General features: G+C 42.2%; 1 protein-coding gene across 1 annotated transcript in view; it reads left to right on the top strand.

Moving 5' to 3' along the window:
* SETD5 (SET domain containing 5) overlaps positions 1-23,658 on the top strand; it is a 65,100-nt gene that overhangs the window by 32,028 nt on the left and 9,414 nt on the right. The window contains exons 7-20 of the mRNA XM_041718822.2: positions 968-1,006; positions 2,542-2,784; positions 7,842-7,990; positions 8,311-8,428; positions 8,790-8,899; positions 9,185-9,431; positions 9,622-9,702; positions 12,040-12,339; positions 13,174-13,491; positions 13,984-14,226; positions 17,568-17,697; positions 18,903-19,156; positions 20,502-20,558; positions 21,960-22,427. Of these exons, the coding sequence (XP_041574756.2) occupies positions 968-1,006; positions 2,542-2,784; positions 7,842-7,990; positions 8,311-8,428; positions 8,790-8,899; positions 9,185-9,431; positions 9,622-9,702; positions 12,040-12,339; positions 13,174-13,491; positions 13,984-14,226; positions 17,568-17,697; positions 18,903-19,156; positions 20,502-20,558; positions 21,960-22,427 (2,757 nt within the window). The remainder of the gene's footprint in view (positions 1-967; positions 1,007-2,541; positions 2,785-7,841; positions 7,991-8,310; positions 8,429-8,789; positions 8,900-9,184; positions 9,432-9,621; positions 9,703-12,039; positions 12,340-13,173; positions 13,492-13,983; positions 14,227-17,567; positions 17,698-18,902; positions 19,157-20,501; positions 20,559-21,959; positions 22,428-23,658) is intronic.

Raw genomic sequence — 23,658 nt, 5'->3', positions numbered from 1 at the left:
AGCTGGCAGTAGACAAGAAATTTTTGTTCTGTCAAGAATTGCTCTTTCGGGTGTAATAATGGGACACCTTGTATTTGTGACCTACTCGAGTACGTGGCTGTTGGTTTAAAAATTACATTGCTGGAACTCCACCCTTATTTCCCAATGCTGTCCATTCATGCTCAGCGCTTGGACTCAATTACATATTTTTTCCTTTTGCTGTATTAGGATTTGGGGAAATAGCTATTGGAGTCTGGCTGTTTGTGGAAAAGGGTCAGTCTGTGAATAGAATGAAAAATGAAGGAAGCATGGTATTTTTTAGCAGGCTTTGTTGAGGAATTCGAGCTGCAGAGCTTCTTGGCACTGTTCTTTGGGGACAGAGATAGTGCCTGTGTGGAAAACTATGTAGGTAGTGATGAACATTTGTTGAGGGATGACTTTCCTGTCTTGTTTGTGAGGGTTTGTGGACTGAAATAATTTTAGATTGCTTATATTGGAATGCAAGTGTGTGAACAGCTGGTTCTTTCCCATCATCTGCCAGCTTTACCATGATTTTCCACAGGTTAAGTTTCCCTTGAAGTTCTGGTAGGCACTGATTAAATAAAATGCTGGGGGCAGGAGCTATGTGTGGTCTGGAGGGATTATTTTGTTGTTGTGAACCACCTTGATTCTGTTGTTGGACCCTTCTTGTATCAAAGCAAGTGAGGTTAGTTAGGACAGTTTTGGTTTTGATCTTGACATTTTTACTAAGTGTGAGGCAGGCTTTTTTAGTTCAGAAGTCATGGCCATCAAGCTTTTCAGCAGTTTCCACTGGATTTGCATTGCAGAGTCTCTTTTCATTCAGGTCCATTGTTTCGTGTGTAGGTTTTCCTTTAATTCTTGCCATCTTTTATCAAGGATTGGAATAAGATTTAGTGTGGTTCTGGGATCCTGATTCTTAGGAAATATTTAATACTTTGTTTTTTCTCTCTCCTTGTCTGGGGGACAGGCTTTTCGAGAGGGCTCACGAAAGTCTCTGAGGATGAAGGTGAGTAGAAATGACAACCCTCTGTGTTGGTGGTGGGGTTTTTTCTGTGTTATTTTGTCCCTTTTTTTGTTTGCCTGGGGAATTTCTGATTGTGGGGCCAGCCTTGTAATAAAGTCAAACCTTACAGTGCATCAGAAGGAGGCCTATTCAAAAGGGTATCACAGGAATTGCCCCTTGAACCTTCCATTTGCTTCTGATAGATTCCAGTCAGATAATGCAATCCAGTTCCGAGAGGTGATTGATTCATGGCACTTGGGAGTGGGGTGTTTGATGTAAGGGATGTAGAACTGGTTGTGGCTGCTCTTCTGTGAGGGCAGTTATTGTTTGATTGCATCAAAGCTATTTCAAGCTTGGACATCAAAGTAGTTCACAAGTTTAATATTGGGAGTCCCCAGTAGTGCTGCCTTGTTTCTCTCCACATCCTCTTACCTAGGGATGGACAGGACAATATATTTATCTCTGACTTCCTGCAATAGTGGTAGGTGCGGCCATTGAATAGGAAGCTTATTTGACAAAATAAGTGGACTTGAACTGCGAGCTGCATTTGTTTCTAGACACACAGGAGGTGTCTTAAGGTTTGCTCAGTTCCACCTGATCCCAGTCCTGCAGCTGGCAGTGGCTTCTAGCAGGTGGCTCAGAGGAAAGAGGACAGTACTGTGGTGTCCCTATGCACTATCTCCATAGTGTGCCAGTGACTTGAGAGGGTAAAAATGCATGGCAACTCTTGCTGGTTTTAATATATATGATTAAAATAATGATTGCTCTTCACTTGTCCTTGTTACTAAGACCTCAGTGTCATATGTGTCTCAGTGCTTTATGAAGCCAGTTGAGTTACTGAGCTCTGGAGTATTTGTTGAACTACTTCAACTACTGCCAAGTAAAGAATGAAGCTTATGTATTTTTTTCTACCAGCTTCTTTTTTCCCCCGCCTTTACAAGACAGTCTAAACGGATTACCTGATTTTGCCCTCTCTTCTTTACTCTGCTTAGGACTTGCAGTTTTAACCCTGTGGGTATTAGCTTATGCTCTACATTCAGTTTCTTGAAACTCTGGTGACCATTTAGCTAGAAGGTTCAGGACTATTTTTGGATCAGTCAGTGCAAAGATTGAGATTGCAGTCAGCATCATTGAGCATTGTGTTAGGCGTGAGTGGGTTGTCTGTAGGACAAGCTTACATGATATTTATTTGCCTTTGTGTGTTCTGTGCTTTTGCTTTTTTAATGTACTTTATTATTTTTCCAAAATGGCTTGATTTTTTAATGGCCATGTGCTAGCCTAATTTTATTTTATGTAGCAGTGCCAAGTACCAACTTTAAAAAGGTCTTAGTTCTGCTCAGAAATTTCAGTAGATTTCTGAGTGACACTGTTGTACAGTGTTCTGGAGGGTGCAGATGCTGAAAAATGTGTCCTCATAACCAGCACTTACATAGCTTGGCACTGATTTGCCTTTTTAATAGCTTATTCATTTGCTTGGAGCAATGTGGCTAGGTTTTCCTGCTGTGTACTATCCATTCATTCTTTGCTGTTTGGTGCAGAATTCCCCATCTGAAGCACATGCCTTGGATGAAAACACAGCTGAAGGGTGGGAGAATCGGATCCGCCTCTGGACGGACCAGTACGAGGAAGCCTTCACGAACCAGTACAGTGCTGATGTGCAGAACTTACTGGAGCGTCACCTAAACTCTAATAAAGACTATGTGGGCAAAACTGCTATGCTGGACACAATCAACAAAACAGAGCTGGCCTGCAATAATACTGTTATTGGGTCCCAGATGCAGGTAAGAACAAGCAGGACAGAAGTGGAGTAGGTCAGGGCATGGGTGAACAGTATTGTAGCTCAAACCAACAGGTATAGGTTTGATACACAGTGAATCAGAAATTATGCCAGTACACAGAGAGATTAACACATATTTGCATTAGACCAAATTAGTGATGCTAAGCTGGGAATATTTTGCACATTTCTGTAATGTGGTTAACAGGTATTTTGCCATAAATACTTTGGTGACTGCAGGGCCTGAGACAGAACCAGATCTGTCACTTGCTGGAGATAGGAAATTTCCTGCTTGAGTTTTCCAGTCCCCTTTATTTATTCCCTTTATTTATTTTTTATTTTATTTCTTGACTTGTGTGTAAGGCTATTTTAAAGAACCTTTCAGCATTATTTCAGTATTTTGGATTATTTGGACTCATGTAACTTCCAAATATTGCACAACTACAACTGACTTTAGGAAGCTGGTCTGTCCCTAACTTTCCAGTGATGAGCACTGGTTGGTGTCTTGCCATCTTTATGTGGTACATGTAAACAAGCAGGAAAAGGAAAACAGTGTGTTTGGTAGTGTATGTCTTCCCCGCTCATACTTTTCTTAGCTGTTGCTTCATCTTATCTGTGCTTTATTGAACAAACCACAGCCTTCCTACCCAGTTTAGGCTTTTCTGGGCCGTCCTTGTCCAGGAGAATGGAGATAGTTGCATCTGAAGGGGTGGGCTCCAAAAGAGAAGAGGGGCACTTCTTCTGTATAAAGGGAGCAGAGTCAGAAACCTGAATATCAGGTATATGTTTGTGCTTGAATCATTCTTGTTTATATCAGCTGGCTCACTCAGTGAAGTTCATGTGCTCCCTCCTACATTTCCCTCTGCTTTCATGCAGGTGAAGCACGTCAGGCAGAGCACAGTTATTGCCAGTAAGGGAGAGTGCAGAAAGAGGACTTTGGACCAAACTTTCATCCATTCTTGCCTCTGATTCTGCAATAAATAAGATTTCTTGGGGGCGGGGGGCGGTGTGTGTGGTTGGGGAGAAACACTTCTTGCTAGACTTTCTGAAGAGCAGGTGAGGAAATGTAGATAAAAAAAAGTTCTACTTCTCTAGAAATCTTAATATTTTTGAGACTAAATGTAACCAATACTGTCTGCTTCACATGGGTTTGAGGAAAAGTCCTGAAATAAGTAATAAAACACATGCCATGTTTCTTAATCTGTGTACAGCACGACACAAAAAAGACACCAATCATAAATATGCTTGTTCTTGCCATGCTCTTTCAGCCTCTCCCTTCCCAATACAGACATAGGTTTTCCCATAGGAAAATGTGGCCAGCATTCCAAATCAGAAGACTCCAAATGTGATACATGCCAAGGAAACAAAAAAGTTAAAACTTGCAAAACTTGTTAGTGAGCTGTAGTTAGTATAAACAAGCTGTTAGTAGGTACTCCTCATTGCACATGCTGGGAAGGTGTCAGGGGACTTTGTAGTTTCTCTTGGACACTGAGGAAAAAACAGGTGGCTGGCCTGGGTTGCTGCTTGTCAGCTCCTGTGTTCTGCTGTTTCTGCTCAGGAGGTGGCTGTGGAGTGTTTTGAAGAGGGCACCTGTATAGGTGTGAAGCATGTGCTCTCATGCACTGTGTTCTATTTTTGTTTCACTCATTTGTCTCACCTTTGGTTAGCAAACTGAGAAGGCTTCTTGGTTTGCATCAGTTGTCTTTTAACTAGGTATCATTATTGAACACAAAAATAGCTTTTCTGTGAGGTAAGGGAAAATAAGTACTTTGAGCTAGGGAAAAAGCAGGAGGCTGTGTAAATATACATTTGCCAGCTGTGTAGAAATATTGTTGCTGCTCTCTTTGGCCTTGAAGACTCTGAAGAGAGGGGAAAGGAATAAAAATAATGTTTTACTATGCCCTGCATACTCTTAATAGTTCAGAAGGTCATTTGACTTCAGTCAACAGTGATGCAAGTATATACTTAGAAGAGATTGAGATGTGACCTAAACGCTTCCTCAAACCAGGAAGAGTAGGAAAAGATGGGTTAAGAGTTATACATGGAGGATATGGGAATTGTTCATTGGAATATTTTGTGTAAGACAAGAGAAAATGGTCTCAAATTGCACCAGTGGAGGTTTACATTAGATATTAGGATTTATACTTTACCAGAAGGTTTATCAAACTGGAAGAGGCTGCCTGGGGAAGTGGTGGAGTCAGTATTCCTGGAGGTATTTAAAAGACTTGTGGATGTGGCAGTGCAGGATATGGGTTAGTAATGGATTGGACAGTGGCAGGTTAACAGTTGAACTTGATCTCAGAAGGCTTTTCTAACCTAAATGATTCTGTGATTTTATGACAAACCAGTTCTCAGCTGTCCTCGTGATGCAGAGGGAAAGTTGTGAAAATATGAAGCTGTTTAGTGTTATGAATAAAATTGTCTTAGTCCTGGCGACTGCCAGTTGCTCGACAAACTGAAAGCTGTGAATCACTTTCCTGTCTGTTGTTGCCAAACCAAACCCAGGGTTAGTATTTGTCCTTTGCTGCCTCTGATAATTGCTGACTTGAGCTCAAACCCCTGACTGATTTCACATTCTGAAGTGAAGAGCAAAAGGGCCTTTATAAAATAAAGCCACTGAGTATTATGCAGATGTTGCTCTGCAAACATATCAGAACAGTTTTGGCTGATTAGCAGTCAGCAGTCCCTAGCCTGTGACATGAATAAAATCATTTGTTCTTTTCACACATGAAAGCGTGGCAGCTAATCCGCTTCATATTTCTAAATTCAGAGAATGAAAACAAGCTGAGCTGTGTCTTACCAGAAGAGCTGTGAGATCATTCCTGTTTCACCAAACTCAGATAAATAAGTTATATGGCTGCAGAGTTTCTCTTTCCTGCACGGACTTTCTCCTCCTCTAACCATCCCATCTTATCCCACCTATATTCCTGAAGCTGTTTTCTGGCATGAGGTGAAGAGTAATACAAGTCAGTCATGGGGCAAAGGTGAGAGTGAAGGCTACCAGACATTAACTTCTGAAAGATACAATCTCATTATACTCTTAGAGTAGTAGAACAGTTTAGGCTGGGAGGAACCACTGAAGGTCATCTGGTCCAACCCTCCTGTGTAGGGCCAGCTTAGTTGAGAAGGTATAGAAACATATCAGTGATAGTATAGAAATAGAATTATTCATCTGGAGGCACTCTGGGTCCTAATTAATCTAATAGCTTCAGATACTTTCTTCTTATCTCCTGTCATACACTAGGAAATCTGGTCCCATTTATTTATTCTTTGTTGGATAATACAAAGTGCTAAAAGTAATTTAGCCACTATTCCTTGTAGTGTAAACAGTCTCATCCTACCGTTCAGTCATATTGTGGGTTTGTTGATTAGCAATCAGGACCAACAGTGCAGCTTCTTAGTCTGGAAATAACATGTTTCTGTGGACTTAGGGAATCCTCTGTGAGCTTCCTTCAGGACCCAAGACCTGAAGAGATTAACACCCTGCAAGGCTCTTCAGAGTCTCTAGCACATATATCCAGGTTTTCCCAGTTGCTGGCAGATAGAGTGGTATAAGACAGATAAACCCCATAGGCATGACAAATGTGGCACTGGATTGTATCTCAACCAGAGATCTGGACTATTACTCCAGTCTGAATAAGTTTCAAATTAATATTTATATAAAGCTGTCTTTGTCCTGGATCTGAGCGAGAGAAGTTAACAAATAGATCTTACTTCACTAGCTCATCCAAGATATGCAGTATAATGACTTACAGAAACAGCAAAAGTCATTTTCTTGAGGGGGTTTTATACAGAGGAGATAGAAGATCCCAGTCTGAAAAAAGGGTTTAAAAGATCTGTGGTTCAGTATTTTCATGTGCTCAGTAGGAGGGTTTTACTGGGCTCCCAGTGCTGAGTGCTGCCTTAAGACATTAACTTTTATTTCCACAAGGTTAGAACATCATGTGCTCTGTCATTATTCAGGCTGAGCCCCTTAAACTAATTTTTATCCATTTCAGCAGAGTGCTCAGTAGCTGTTTCTAATGAGAGTTCTCTCAGGAAAAGTTGGGAACTTGCTTTCAGTAAAATTTTGTAGTTTACTCCTGATTTAGATACATGATTTTCATTATTACTGAAATCAAAACACTTATGCTTCAATTCACTCTGGAAAAGTATCAAAACTGGGCCCTTATGAGCAGTGAATAGAATGCTTAGGAAGGAACAGGCACAGCAGTGGTGGTGAGGCAGCCAGTCATCTTCACATAATCTTTACTTACTGAGAGGTTTAATCTCTTAAGTAAGAAAACTTTGTTTTTATGGAATAAGTCTTTCCTATATCCTAGTGCTTATAATATCCCTTCCATTATTCCATATTTTATGGAATTTTGGATGTCATATTTGGATGTCTGTACTTAAAGAATGTTGTTGTTTCCTGCTGTCAAGACACATTGTTGTGAAAATCAATTGTAATAGAGCTGTAGACTTTAACATATGTTTTAACAAACTGTCACTACTTCATTAAAAATTTAGTTCCTCATGTTAAAAAAAAATTAAAATCAACAGCACTCTGCATCTGTATAACTTATTTATCTGATGAGCAGAGATATGTAGAGAAGTTTCTGGATGGAGATGGAAATTGCCAGCTTAAGTCTTTGGCCTGTTTGCTGGAATTTACTATTCTCTGCAGAAGGAAAAGCTTGCATTTTTTCCTCTGAACATGTAACAACCCACAATTTAGGGAAGATCTGAATTATTCTGTCTGTGAAAGTGGCCATAATTGCAAAGCAATTCCCAGTTAGTAGCAAGTGACAGGTCTGGTTATGCCTTCTAGCTGCAAGACTGAAATACTTGGTCTAATAGATTTGTCAGACTATTATTGAAGGAAAGGAATAAATGCTGTTTGCTTTTGATAAATATTATCAAGGTTATTAGTCATTACTAAATTGTTATAAAATAAACAGCATACTCACCTGGCAGAGTTTCTGTATGTTGCTATTAGAATACTTCTTATGTAAGTAAAATATTCTTCATGAGTTAGAGGCCTTTGGTTCAAATTTTCCTCTTTTGCTCTGGTTTTTGTTACAGCTGCAACTGGGAAGGGTGACTCGGGTTCAGAAGCACCGGAAGATCCTGAGGGCAGCAAGAGACTTGGCACTAGATACCCTTATAATTGAGTATCGCGGGAAAGTTATGTTACGACAGCAATTCGAGGTCAATGGGCATTTCTTCAAAAAGTAAGAGTACTATGAAATGATGGGTATGAGAGCATCATGGCCCAGAGAGACTGGTGTCTCTATGGGATAGTGCTCACTTACAGGGTCCCGTCAGCTGTGCCTTCCATAGAAATGGGAAATCAGATTTATCACCTCAGCTTGATGCTCTGCTTATGGACCAAACCCTCTGAAACAGATCTTTTAAATAGTTGGAAGTACATAACCCCCAGAGCAGCAGTGCTGATGGAAGTTCTGCTTCCAGTGAAGTGAGGGATACCTGTTAACAACAGTGCTGTGGGAATTGGGTATTTTGGGATTGAGATGTTCTGTTGCTTCTGCAGGCCATATCCCTTTGTGCTGTTCTACTCCAAGTTCAATGGCGTTGAGATGTGTGTTGATGCCCGCACCTTTGGTAACGATGCCAGGTTCATCAGGCGGTCCTGCACTCCAAACGCAGAGGTAAATTCTCTCTTCATCATCACTGTTATTGCAAATACATGTTTTACATAAGCTTAGTCTCCTGCTTGTTTGGAATATAAGACAGTTCGGGAGCATGAGAGAGGTTTTTTTGGAAGAGAAAGATTTCTTTTATGTCTTTCCTTTGGCTGCACAATGATATTGAGGGTAAGCAGGTGGTAGTAGTTGTAAGTGGAAAAGCACAGTATGAGACAAGAGCAGCAAAGCAAGCTTTTCCCTGTGGAGAATTTGGGATAATTATTCAGAGTAGAATAAGAGCTACTTTGCAAAAGGAGATTTCCATCTTGGAAGTAGGAAATGCAACGTGTGGAGATGTCAGCTTCTATCTACTTCGTTTAACAAGGTTCGTCATGTGATTGCTGATGGGATGATCCACCTGTGCATCTATGCTGTTGCCACCATTGCCAAGGACACAGAGGTTACCATCGCCTTTGACTATGAGTACAACATCTGGTGAGTCCCTCACCTCGCCCAGGAGCTCTCCACTGCCCTCCTGGACTGGACATCTTCCTCCAGCCCTTTCCTCGCATTCTACATATTGCTCCGTTTTCTACTGAATTGCATTTCCCGGCTATTCTGTCCAGTTCTGCTGGCATATTCTACAATAGAGGCCATAAGGTAGCCTGCTGTCCTTGCTTTGGCACGTGGTGAGATGTTTAGTAGGAGATATATTGAATGTCTCTGTGCAGGGGTTGAGAAATGAAGAGTGACACGAATTATGTTTGTGTTTTGGAGCAGCAATTATAAAGTGGACTGTGCGTGTCACAAGGGGAACCGGAATTGCCCTGTGCAGAAACGTAGCCCAAATGCTGCAGAACACCTACCTCCACCTGTTTTAGGCACACTGATTGGGGCAGAAACACGCCGGCGAAAGGCCCGTCGAAAGGAGCTAGAAATGGAACAGCAGAGCATTGCGTCGGATGAGAACAGCAGTCAGCAAACCGAGGAAGTTCCTGAAGCACCTGCAGCAGTCAGTGACAATGAGGTAAAATCTTTGCCCCCTTGTTATATATGTTAGCATTCAGTGCTGCAGGAGTCTGATCCAATAGCGTTGGAATCTTCAGAACAGAAACTGCAGGAAGCCTTTTTTTAAACCTTTAGCAACTTAAATTACCATAGAAATCCTGGTAACTTTGAAACAGTACTGGGTTACTTAATCTGGGTTTCTTTCTCAGGTGCCAGAGAAGGAGGAGAAACAAGAAGGGGAGAAAGAGGACCCTGCAGATGAACAGGGAGCCTTGGTCCACAGCAGACGGGCAAGTAGCTCTCTCTGTCTGGGTATCACCCTCTTTAGGACTTGCTTCATGCAGTGACCAACAGGTCCAGTTGGATATTTCACTTTTTGAACACAAATCCCATCTGTTAGTGATCTTCAGTAATTTGATTAGCAATGGCAAAAAACAAAAGGAAGAGTAAAAAACAACCCAGGTTTGGTTGACTTCAAGTCACAGGATTTATGTTAGGGTGCTGCAGATTAAGAGATATGCTATAGATTTGTTTCCTCATTGAAAGGTTTAACTATTACTTTCAGGGCTGTTCTATAATCTAAAACACACCTTTAGCAAAACCATCAGCACCAGATTCCAAAAAGGTAATTGGACCTTTTTTATATTCTGCTGCCCTTCCTTATTGCTATTACAAGAATTTATGGCACTATATAGAACCATGGCATAATTTGAGTTGGAAGGGACTATCAAAGGTCACCTACTCCTACCCCCACTCAGTGAGCAAGGATATCTTCAATTCCATCATACCATGAACTAGAACCTGATTTTTCTTTAAACTTGATCATTTTTGCTGGGTTAGATTTGTAAAAAGGTATCTGTTCAGTATATGATTTCATAAACATGTTGCCATGTGTGGAAAAGAGTGGGATTAAGTTGCAAAAGTCAATAAGAGGGGTAGACCACCAACAGTACTATTGGCACTTACTCAGGAAATCTCTGTGTTTCCAAATTATTGTCATCTTAAACAGTCTTCTTGATCAAAATATATCTTAGTGCTCTGGGATCTTTGGTAACACAGTTCTTTCTAGCCTTCATCTCTACTGAGTAGAGCTGGTGGTTTTTTTCTTGTGTTGCTTATAGCTCCTGGGATTGCTGCCTGGATTAGAATGTTTTATGTGTGTGAATGGAGCCGTTCTGACTCTTAATTCATTAATTTAAATAAACAAGAGAAAAATCCAAACAAAAATGCGAATACACAAATAAAACAACCAACCAACCAACCAGAAACCCAAGGAAGAAAAACAGAAAAATAGGTCCCATCCTTTTACCAGCCAACGAACGTATTGAAGCTAGGAATTCCTTGTTTTTCTTTGTTCACCAGTAATCACCTGTCTTCCTCTAATCAGTTATACAGATCTGCCAAGTGTAAATTTGCTGAGAATGCTTTAAATGTTAAGATAGTGCAGGAACCTGGAGAACCAGGGGCCATCCAGTGGAGAGATGCTTGGATTAACTGATGGATTTTTTTAGAACAGATGAGATAAAGCAGTCAGTTTCCACTGAAATTTGAATGAGATCAGTTATCCATCAGATTGGCCTTAAAGCTTGGAGGGAAGATTTCATTTTAATGCAGGGAGGTTGATCTCTTTTTGGGACAGAATAGTTCAGTAAGCCTAAGTGAAGTGTTAGTTTCCTGTCAGCCTTTAAGCCCTGTTCCTGTAGGTTGCACCAGTTAATCTGCTTTAATGCGATTCCATTTTCTATACTTGGCATCAGGTAAATACCCATCTCTGTAGTTTGCCCAGTCCCTTTGTGTGTGTGTGTAATATTTTTAACAGAAAATTGTAAAGGGCCGGCCATGGGCTCCAAGATACTTTCTCCATGATAAATCTCAGAAGACACTTGACCCCACTTCTTAAAATTCACTTGATTCTTGCCAGTCACTGCAACATTATTGTACTGGGCTTTTTATATGCATAGGTACCAATTATTCCTGACACAGCCAGGTGATAAGATTTCCTGTCCTTTGTGTTTACCTAATAAATTGACTTGTTTTGCCTCTATTCTTTCATGTTCTGTTTTTCTTATCCACTATATAAACTGCTTAGACCAGAGCTTTTATTTTTGAGCTGGGTCATCTTCTGACATTCTTGCTGGGAATAGAATGAATCTGGAATATTTTAATCAGTTTGTGTGGTGTATTACACTTGCTGCAAATTACATAATCATGTACATCTATTGCCCCAGACTTCTGTTTGATTGGTCATTAGCAAATAGCTCTGTTTGTTTCCAAGTCATCTCTCCACTCTACTTATGCTTTCTTATGGTTTTTAATTCTTCAAAATTATGCATTTCTTTGTGGCTGTATTATTAATATAACTCTGTAGTATCTAAGTGGTCCTATTTAAGAACAAAGTTGAGTTCTTCTACTTGCGCTACAAACACATGATTATGTTGTTATTCTGGGAAATTTGCCATATGAAAAAAATGCAAATAACTGATAAGAACTGCTTCTCTCTGTCCTCTGTCTGGCTTTTGTCAGTGCTGTTTGGTAGTTGTTCTCTTTGTGCTGCTTCCCATATCTGTTCTTGCCTTGTTTATGTCCATAATTTACCATGCTTACTTCAGTTTTCCCTTGTGTTGTAGTCCCGGGAAGACAGGAAGGTAGAAGCCATCATGCACATGTTTGAGAACTTAGAAAAGAGAAAGAGGAGACGAGAGCAACCATCAGACCGTAACAGCACTGATGCTGAAATCAATGTCAATTCTGAAGCTCCTGAGCTGGAAGAAATTAAAACAGAGACTCCTGAAACTGAAGATGGAAGTTCAGCACTGAGTGCTGCTCCTCCTCCTCCGCCTCCGCCTCCTCCTCCTCCTCCTCCTCTTCCTGTTTCTAACAGTACCAGCAGTACTGGGGTGAACACACGACGGTCCTCCCAAGTAGCGGTAAGATCAAGATAGAACTGTTTGCTATCTTGTACGAAGCTCAAGTGCAGTATTTCTGATCGTAAGAGCATTCAGGTGGGGAGGAGCTTTGTGGGCTTTCTAGCCCATTCTGAGTTAGGTAGGGACAGCTCTGAAGCTAGACCAGGCTGACCAGTGTTTTACTCAGTCTTCTCTTGAAAAGCTCCAGGGATGGAGATTGCACCTCTTCCAGTTCATGACTGTTAGGCTGAAAAAATTTGCCATGTATCCAGTCTGAACCTCTCATTTCAGTTTATGTCCATTGGTGCACCACTGCATCTTCTTAGTGGCTTCAGGCTGTTTGTAGGAAGACTGCTGTTACATCCCCCTCAGTCCTCTCTGGGCTGAAGAAGCCCAGCTCCTTCTCCAGACCTTTTGTACTGGTCTGAGCTTAAGTTGGATGCGTAAGTGCAGTGATGGAAAGTTCTTTTCTTTTGTTTGTTTGGTTTTTTTTTTTGACCCAGTCTACTTTGGATGCATGTGTTCCCATTTCATGGCAGGGCTCAGACACTTGCCTGGAGTGCTCCATGTCAGCTCAGGTCAGGAATAAGAGCAGTTATCTGGAGACAAGCAGCAAGTTTCCTATTGCTGCTTTCTTCCTAAAGACCCATGTTCTGTCCTTTAAGAATGCAGAAGACAAAACGATAATGTGCCAGTGTTGAAGGGTCCCCAAGGCCATCTTATGAACCAACACAGAGTCCAACAAGATTTTGAGAGTCAGGTAGTGTCAATAAATAAATCTCAATTCTTGATCCTGTATGCAGAGAAAAGGAATACTCTTAGAGGTGCTCAGACTAATGACAGTTTATCTTGTAGGATGCTGTCCCCGAAAAAACAGTGACTAAGCCAGCTCCAGCAAAACCCTCCAGGCCCCGACCAAAAAGTCGCTTCTCTCGATACCGGACCAGTTCAGCACAAAGACTGAGAAGGCAGAAACAAGCCAGTTCCCAGCAAGCTGAACTCACACAGGCTGTCCCAGAGGAAGGAAACACTGCCAGCTTGGTAACCACAACAGATGTCAGCAATGTGGAAGGGCCAGGAGAAGGCAGACAGTTGACAGGATCTGACCCAACTGCTATCCTGGCTACAGGATCCCAGTCTAAAGCTGCAGTAAAGTACCCCAAAACAAAAAAGGTAAATATAATCAAGTGGTCAAGGTTGGGATGGCAGGTGTTCATTTAGGGTACAGCAAAGAGGTTAACTTTCATCTTAGAATTGAAGACCAAGAAGGAATGTGACTGCAACTGTCACGTACAAGCTAGGATAACGTTGGAAAGGAGGAAAAATTGCAGAAGATAGCAGGCAGCTGCCCCATACTGGCATAAATCAGCTGTTAATACATTTAGTTTTGTGTCTAGAAACTAGTTTTGAACAGGGTGATGAAGTTTTTGGAGAATCTTCTAATAAGATGAATGGAGCATAAAATCGAGCTACTTCTGTGACATTGGGTTGTGTCTCCAACTGTCAGGTGAGAATTTGGTTTGACACAGGAATTCCTTCCTGTTGAGAAGGAGGGAGGTTTTAGCATGTGGGCTGACCTGGGCATTGCTTCCCATACACCACTGTGCCATGTTGCCTTTCTTCTTCACCTGTGCTGGTTGCACTGACGTGTGTTTCCTCCTTCAGTACCTTGTTACCGAGTGGCTGAACGACAAGGCAGAAAAGCAGGAGTGTCCAATTGAGTGTCCTCTGCGCATTACTACAGATCCAACAGTTTTGGCAACTACCCTGAATATGTTGCCAGGTCTGGTGCACTCCCCACTGATTTGTACCACACCTAAACACTACATCCGCTTTGGTTCACCTTTCAACCCTGAGAGACGTCGAAGGCCCTTTCTGTTGGATGGCATTTACAGCTCCTGTAAGAAGGTATGTTTGCTCGTGTCTTACCTTTACACAATGTATGCACATCTTACTGGCCTCTTGTAAAGTTGTTGTGTCCTTTTGCGGTTTACTTCCATGTATTCCCACTGAGCTAATGTGTTGATGTAGTGTCCGGGCTATGAGTGCTGACCTCCTTGCCAGAGTTCAGTTTTCATCCTTGCCTTTTGCTGTGGTAGAACAACTGTTCTGTGACTGCCCTTTTAGAAATACCTACTTTCAGATCTCTGGCTGTTTATTATCCAGCATACACAATTCAAAGAGTGTTGATTGCTCCCCTTAGAAAGTTTTGTTACTACTTTCACAGTCAGAGGATGGTTGGCGTTGCAGGGATAGGACAGTGTTGCAGAGGACCTCAAGAATCCAGTGCCTCAGTTAAGATTCACTGTCTTTGGAGAGCCTTTGTGGTTTAAAAGCTTTGAGTTGGCCTGTTCACAGAAGTAAGTCCACAGCTCTTTGCTTGGCATCACAGACTGCCTGTCTATAGCAGATTCTTGAAGCCATGCAGGAAGCCTGAAGCAGGCCCAGCTAAGGATTTAGTTCCTCCAGAGATGACCAGCAAATGCCAGTATTTACCCATCTGCAGCGAAGGCAGGGTAGTTCACTCAGTCAGATTTATATTGGTATCTATCTTCCCTGATGCCTATTGGTTTTGCTCAGAGACTTTCCAGTTCCTGTGTGATTACCTGAAAACAATTACACAGGAATCTTTCCTGCTCTCCCTGTCTTGGTGGCTTTCAGGTACTATGTCCTGGTTTCTTTTCCTTCCTTTGTTTGAGGGTATTTTTCCAGAGAGAATCTTTGGACTTTACTGTTTTCCACTTTCAGCCAATTTGTTGCCATGCCCTAACAGTCTCTTCAGTATTTCCTTCATAGGTAAAGCTCTTCATGGTCTATATGTAGGTGTATGACAACACCTTGTCTGTTTCTGTGTGCCTGGGCAGCCTCCTCATGCATCTTTAAGCTGAGAACTGCAAGGTTTGAGCTTCTTTTGAACCTTAACAGTGTCTTTGAGCCCCAGGGAAGAGAGAAACATCCAGAGCAAAGCTGGCAGAGTTACTTGGAGTTCTGTGCTTGGTGCAGTTGCCATACAACCAGCAAGCTCAAAATTGAGGGAAAATTATTGTCATGGAACAATTCTTGCAATCTGTTGCTGCATTTGACTCTTTTCTAGTCAAATGATAATTCTCACTGGTGGACAGGGAGTGGACTAGTCTCACTATTGATGACTTCTGTTTAGTCCACACCTTCCTTGAAGTTGTGCCCAAGACTGGGCATTGTGTTGCAGCTGGGACGTTTTCAAAGCAGAAATGTTGCTTTTTGTGTTCTGACCTGTACCCATTTTGTGCATCCCAGTATGGCTGAGTTTTCTGTGACAGGTTGATTTAAACTCATGTTCAGTTCATTATTTTGTATGTTTGTTAGAACAACCCATTCATTTTGTAGCCTGTAATTATAGAAGTGATTGTTCTAGACTCTGCTAAGCTGTGTCGTGTTTTTCTCTATCCATTTCCCAATTTAGTAGGGAAATTATTAATGGTGTCATCTAGCATCCTTGTTTTGTAATCTGAAAACTTAAATAGGGTATCTATTCCATTATATAGTTAATAAAGTATTGAAAGTTGCTGTGTCCAGAACAGATGTTGCAGGAATAATTAGTTAGATTTCTACTTTTTGAATGTAAATAATTGTTAGCTGTTCTAGTGAGAGGTTTCATCCATTTAATAGGAGTTCCCTGGATTTTTCTTGGAAAATTATTTTTAGCATTTGATGGTTTTATGATTAACACTCTGGAGATCTAGAAATCTGCTTCTTATGTTCAGGAATGCTTAGAAAACTCACAGGGAACACTTTGTTTTCAACCAGCTGAGGTCTAGAAATGGTCCAGAACTTGATGATACGCTCTCTCAAGGCCTGATCTTTGTCTTGTCTATTTTTGACTACTCAGCCAAGGAGGTTGATTTATAAAGGCTGTTGAAATAGATCACATATTTTCTTGGATTGTCAGCAGGCCTCATCTTTAAACTACTGAGAACTGTGCCAAAAAACTCAGCTGATGATGTCAGTTTGCATCCAAAGCATGGCAGTGTCTGAACCTCGCAAGGAAACTGAACTGTAAGCTGCTCACACGTTAATCACACCTTGTGCAGTGACTTGGCTGTCAGATCAGATGCCACGTTTGAGGTAGAGGTGCTCCAGACTGGCTGCCACTTCTCCCTTTTGCTGGCGGCCACAGTGGAAACCCTTGAGTTACATTTGAACAAAGAAGAAGCGTCTGCTGTGCAGTAGTGAAGGCATCAAAATAGATCCTGTCACCTGCTCTTCATCCTCGCTTTGAAGTTTTCACTTTGAGGATTGTGGCCACTGAGTTTGTGATGTACTTTCATGATAGCTTTGAGGAATCATAAGACACACACGTGTATCTCTAATAGGATACACATTGCTGGCATGCAGATGAACTGTGGATTCCTGAAAGGTAAAAGTACAATTTTAAACCTCTCTAGGACAAGAGGAATCTGGTACAGTGAGTCCCCTGGGTAAACTGCACAAATGAAAATTGCTGTTTGCCTTTTTTCTTCAATTTGCTGTCATTTCACTGGATCAGCTGAGTGTTTTCCCTTGTATTGTGGCAGTTCCCTTTATAGCAGAATAAGCAAAGATTCCTGCCTGCCATCAGGAGTCAGTCTGTATCAAGATACAGGGCTAGCATGCCCATTGCAGCAGCTGATTTGCTGAAGCTTCAGTTCATGTTTGCTTGTGTGAGATGTGAAACATTCTTAATTGTCCATGTTCAGAAGACTACTGTGCCTTACCTTTTTTATTAGTAGCTGAAGAAAAGATTTGCTTTTATTATTCTTTTCTTGGTTTACCCTCCTTGAAAACTGCTGGTTGCATTTTAATCAGATTTTTTTTTTTTTGCTCAAATTTGCTCTCCTTGGCAGGAAACAGCTTTTATGCAAAAATCAGTGGTTGTACATAGTTCATTATATTTGCGTCCCTTTTCTTTTAAATTACTATTGTTTTAATAGTTTTAGGTGCCACTGTCCTGCATTTTTGTGTTTATAATTTGCTCTTTACTTATGTCTGGTGATGATTGCTGCTCCCAGAACCCGTGTCAGGAAGGGCACAGCCCCACCACTGTAGGTGGGCTCAGTGCTGACAGCCGTGTTCTAACGCGCTCCCACCCGATCACACACCAGCGAGGTAACACCAGGCTGCTGAGCAGCCTGCCCTGCTCACACAAAGTGTAGGAGTTGGAGTGCATCCTGCAGGACTGCAGAAAAAGTTCCCGAGGAGTTTCACGTTTATGCAGTCTCGTTCTGTTTCAGCGCTGGATCAAACAAGCCCTGGAAGAGGGGATGACTCAGACCTCAGCAGCTCCGCCAGAGAACAGAACCCAGTGTCTATACCAAAGCAATGACAACAGCAGCTCCTCCAGCATCTGCAAAGATGACACAGGTAAGTGTTCAGCACCATCAGGGCAGCATGGGCACTGGAGTCAGACTGGGGAAGGTGCTGAATACCAAAGGCAACTGTACAAGTGACATCTTGATGTGTCCTGCTGTCTGATGGCACATCTTATGGGTAGGTGAGAATGTTGCTTTGTCATTCATTCAAATTTCTGCAGACCCATTCTAGCTTGAGCATCTGTAAAGTTTCTTAGTATTTTCTTGTGAAAAGATAATCACTTAACATTGCAGTTATCAATCTCAGTGCTCTGGGATGTCTTGTACAACAGAAGAGATGGGTTAGAGGGAAGAGAGCCCAGGATCATCTCTTTTTAGCAAGATGCTGTTAGAAGGACGACTAAATACCTGCTGGCTGTAAGAGGATGTAGCAAAGTCTTACAGGCATGTGTGTGATAAACAAATTACTAAGTAAGTCCCAAGGATGGAGAAGCTAAAATCTGTGAGTAAAGCAGTAGAATGGTTAAGTATTGTGTCTGAGTTTACAGAGAAAGAGAGTGCAGATCAGCCCAGTCAGGGATCAGTTTTCCAAGGATGACAGGCCAGAAGCTAGACATCACATAGATAATACAAATTTGATTATTGGAATGTTAGATGAATAGGAAGTGAACAGAATGCCAGAACCAATAAATGTACATCTCAAGCAAAACCTAACCTGTAGAATTTCCTGGTGATTTGTTTTGTTTTGGTTTGGTTTTTTTTTTTTTTTAACTAAGCATCAGAAAAGATTATTATTTTGAAGAGAGGGAAAGGCTTTAATCCTTTGTGGAAGTGGAAATGTGCTTGGGCTGTATTGATGTAGCCTATAGGGAATTGTTAGGTTCAGGTAATGATAACTGAGCTGGCTCTGATTTGTTTGTAAGAATCACAATGACATGTCCTCTGACCTCTCTCCCCTATTCTCCTCTTTTTAACCTTTCCTGTCTTCCTTTCCCCTAGCTCCCTCTTGTGCTTACTTCTAGTTGAAATATTTCCTTTCCTTGTTCACTGCATGTTCCTGATGATGTATTGTTCTGTTACCAGTATCTAAACATCGATGTAGAAGTAACTCAGAGGTACTTCATTTTTAGGAGTCTTTTGTAGTTGCATTGAAGACTCCTGGGCTTCATGTGGGCTGGGAGTAGAGGGAAGAGGACAGCATGTGATTTGCTCATGGTCAGTGGGTCAGCCGCGTCCTCAGCTCAGTTTGTGTTTCAGACTTGCTGAGTCCCCTGAAGAAGTGGAAGTCTCGCTACTTGATGGAGCAGAACGTGAAGAAGTTGCTGCGGCCGCTGTCTCCCGTCACGCCCCCGCCCCCCGTCCCTCCGGTGCCCGGCGCGGGGAGCCCACAGCTGCCCACGCCCTGCTCGGCGCTGCCCGCGGACGAGGAGACGCGCAATGGTTACGGCGTCATGTTCTCACCCATCCCCTCTCTGGCTGCCAGCCGCTGCAATACTCCACTACAGTTCGAGGTAAATCTGCCCGCGACTGGGTGTGCTAAAAACAGCTGGCACTAGGGCCTTCCTTTTTGAGTATGTATTCCTGAGCAGCATCACAGTCTCAGCCTCAAGAGCACTGCTGCCTTTCTTTTCTACTTCACTTCACTTCACTTCTAGACAGATCTGCTCTGTGAAATGTCAAACTTTGCTACAGCCCAGCCTCCCATCACTCTGGAGCTATCAGTAACATTAGTCTTATCTTTTTTTTTTCTATTTCTGCAGAGTAGCTCCTAATTTCTCAGGTTTTTCAGTGGCCTTTAATCATCTCCCCCAATTCACATCTCTGTGCCAATGGGGTTTTTAATCCCTGCCACTTCCAAAGAGTACAAATATTCTATTTCTCAGAGGCTGTAAAGCATCCTTGGCTCCTCTTTCCCTGAACAGCTTTCAGTAATCCAGAGTATGGTGGCATTACTTCACATTGACTTCCACTATATTCTTTGGTTTTACAGATTGAGGTTTTTCAGACTCAATTTTGTGATCTTTTTAGAGTGGAAGCAATTTAGAGGATGCTTGGCCCTTCCGTACGCATAAGAGTGGCCAAACGCATGATGCTTCTGCTTTTTTTGTGGAGTTTGTCAGAACTTTTTGTTAATAAATTTCTGAGATTCCTCAGTTTTCTGAGGTTCTCTACTTTGCAGAAAACAGTGACTCCTGCTATATTTCTCTGATAGCAACATGGCTCTGGGAATCCTGCCTCTCTGATTCTATTTTAGGCCTGCTCAGTATCATGGAAAGGAGAGTGCTTGGGAAGAGCCCTTAACAGTGCTGTCACATGCATACACTGCCTTCACTGATATAGGTGCTCAGATGATACAATATTTTGTAAAGCTGCTCACACCTCTTCTCTTGACTTGAGCTGGAAAGGTGGCCCATGGTGGACTGAAAGACACATGTTTGTTTTATAGAATATGTTTGTGAAAGGTCATTTTAGTCTTTGAGGGATCTTAGTTTACTTTCTGGACTGAACCAGGCTTTTCTTCTCTCCCATGTTCTCAGACTAAAAACCATAAGTGTCTTTCTCTACACTTCATTGTGCAAAGTCTGTCTGACAGCATCAGAAATATAGAGGTAGCTGCTGCTTTTCTTAACATTCACAGTGCTCTGTTTTGGGTACTAAGTTGCATCATGAGATGCAGTAACCCGGTCCTATCTGTGCTTCCAGGAAGCTTTAGAAACTACTTAACCAACCATGATGCTGTCCAGGCTGGGGCCAGTTGTTTAGACTAGCCATTGCTAACCTGTGTGCTTTTGTACATTGTAATCGCCTCTTGACTTTTGAAGCAGATGAATAACAAGATGCTTTACCCTCCTCTAGAACGTATCCTCCCCCGAGAGCTCCCCTGCGCACAGGCCCGAGTCCATGTCACCTGAGGTAGCTATGGGAGCGTGGTGGGAGGGGAGGGAGGGGCGGCAGGCACTGGGAATAAGGGTGGAGCTTTAGTCACAGTAAGGCTGAGGAGAGTTTTCAGGGTTATCACAACAAAACAAACAAATTGAAGACTGGAATTTGATTCATTTGTTAACCTTGGTGGGAATCAGACAGTGCAAAGACCCAGTATGTCTCAGCTACGGAGGTGTAGGCAAGAGATTTGGGGACCCTGGAATTACCATCACCAATTTCAGACTCAGCCCAGCCCATGAGTGGTCTGTGAAATTTACTGAATAGTGGCGAAATGACTGCTGGGGAAGGGAAAGTATTCACTAGTTTTGACTCTACGAGCACACAGTGGTATGCCTGACCTGCTCTCTTCAGCCTTGACTTACCACCTACACACTTGCAGACTGAAAATGTTGAGGAGATGGTGAAATGTAGTATTTTCCTTACCCTGACCTGTTGTAAAAGATGAGATGAACTACCTTGCTCAGTGACTGTTTCATAGTAGAAAATATGTGCTCATCTCCAATGTGGTGGATTACTTGGAGCTGTAATACAGCTGGGGAAATGTTCTCAGCAACAGCAGGAGGGCAGAGCTGGTGCCTGGTGCTGCTGTGTTTTTCCCTTTGCACTGTAGTCCTGCAAAGAGGATGAAATCTTGTCAGTTATACTCATTGTTTGAGATCCTGACATATTAATGTGATGAAGGAGATGATTATTCTGCTGCCCTGGAGGGTTTTTGGCACTTTAAGTAGATAAATGAATATACTGTTGTATTGTTGCCTAGTGCTCCACAAACTCTGACAGCACAAAGATTATTCCATTGTGGTTTTGTTGGAAACTGTGAAATGTAAAAATGCAGTAAAAATTAAATGAATGTACTATTGTTAGAGATTTCCAAAGTTCACAATAAGTGAAAACAAATGACTTAGAGGTCCTGGGTATTTTATTGTTAGGAAGTTAGTAGTGGCTGACTTGGGACAGGCAAGAACTTGGCTAATAAAACAGCAGGACAGCAGGTCTGTTCTTTTCTCTCCTGGCTACTGCTCTGTATGAGCAGTATGCCTCTGATGTATGAGGCAATTGAAAATGCTGAGTTTAATTCATTAACTGCCTGAGGATAGTGTTGAGCTTTATCCTCTTTCTGCAGAAAGCTTGTTGAAGGGGAAGGGTTATCCTGTATTGGACAGCTGAACTGATCATTGTTTAGTCTGTCATTCCCCTGTGGAATGAGGAGAACAGTGCAGGAAAGAACCAAAGGGGTAATCAGAAGGGAACGGAGAAACGGGAAGCTGGCATTGTACAGAAGGTTTTCTGACTTAAATTTCTCTCCCTACCCTTGCTCGACCTTTTTCCTGACTACCCACCCCCCTCCTATATCCTTCTTGGATTTTCCAGGTCTGCCTCCGATCCGACCTGGATTTGAAGGGTGGGTACCTGGATTCCAGTGCAAACACCTGCCAGGAACGGCCGTCGCTGCTCAGCTTTGCATCCTCTGATGTGGCTCCACAATCCTCCATAAACTCTACTTCAGAGATGAACTTCCCAGGGAAAAGTGGGGAAGCACAGATGCTGCTACGAAGCTCTGATCAGGCTTTTCGGACAGAGTTTAATTTAATGTATGCCTTCTCCCCATTGAACGCTATGCCCCGTGTGGATGGGCTGTTGCGGGGGTCTCCTCCTTTGGGAGAGAGGAAGCCGGTGAATTCGGAAGCAGGATGCTGCAGCTCTCCTGCTGAAGGGTATTTCAGCAGACACGAGTCAGGGCTGCTCAAAGAGACAGTGCATGGGTCCATGTCCCCCTGCAGCGAGAGGGCTGCTGAAGGCACCAGAGCTGCTCCCCAGAATCCACCACAAAGGAAGAAGGCAAGTACTCCTGTAAAATAACTTCTTAGTTTGCCATGAGGTTTACTGTTCCCACTCAGATTACTGTAAAGACAGGGAGAACAGAGTCTGGGCAAGTTATCCAAGCATTCAGGTGCCTGGGTGAAAACAGTTGTTACACCCTTTAGGCAAGATTTTGATGTGAGAAGTGGAAAAAAAGACACCACTGTGCAAATACTTCTTCTGGGATCACAGAAAAAAGGGCAAGGTGCTGGAAGCTTTCATTAAGAGTTGCTAAACTGAGACAAAACCCAAAGCAATAACACAGTGCAGCTGTACAGCTGCTGGAGGTGTTATTTACCAGGATGAAAAAGGTCCTTACTAATGAGGGTCTAATGTTTCAAAAGAAAACATGGGCTGTTTACCAGAACATACTAGAACATTTCCATAACATTGCAACAAAAGTAAGATGAAGGTTATTTAAGTTTTAGCTCTTTGAAACTGAAAACACAGGAATATAGTTTAACAAAAGCAAATACATACTGGTTTCTTACAGAAGGCCAGTGACCCTTATGGGACTAAAACTGAGGTAAAATGTTACGTCAAGGTAGTGCTGTGATAAAATTGGGTACTCATGGGACAAATTATCAGTGCCTTTTTCTGTGCTTGGAATTTTTTTTATGGCGAGTGTGGTAACTCAGATCACTTGTGTAAGGGCCCAGCTGAATGGAATATCTCATTTCCTTTCAATTTCTGGAGTCTGTTGTTTTTTTTTAATTTGTTTTTTCTTTTAAAATTACATTTAACTTAAAACCTTCATATGTTGAGTTAGTTTTGGAAGTACCCTGTTCAATATTTTAGCATCATAAAACCTTCTGTATGGGCATTGAGTCATAGCTGATAAATTCTTCAGCAGAGCTGCCTTCTGTGAGTCCTTTATGGCTCCATACCTCATAATATCTCTGAGGGAAGTCACACTGAAAGGTAAGTGCCCAGCTGGAAATATTTGTGTCGTTTTGGTTCCGCTGACCTTGTGTTCTGAGGCTTTTATCTTTGGTTGGTGTCTTTGACAAATCTGAGACTGCTTTGCCCAAAACACATTCTACCTTGGCTATGAGTTGTTTGTTTTGGTGGTAGTGCTGGAAGTTTGCAATGCCTCCGTAGAAGGAACCTGCTCTAAGCAAGTTATAATTCTGTGCAAGGCATCACCAAGCTTTTAGTGTTAATGTGGCTGAACTAGTGCAGATGAACTGGGCACTGAAGATACGAGTTT

The sequence above is a fragment of the Taeniopygia guttata genome, chromosome 12 (assembly GCF_048771995.1).
Source record: "Taeniopygia guttata chromosome 12, bTaeGut7.mat, whole genome shotgun sequence".
In the NCBI taxonomy this organism is placed as follows: Eukaryota; Metazoa; Chordata; class Aves; order Passeriformes; family Estrildidae; genus Taeniopygia; species Taeniopygia guttata.
Note: the sequence above shows the minus strand (reverse complement) of the source record. Positions and strands in the feature narration are given on the sequence as shown.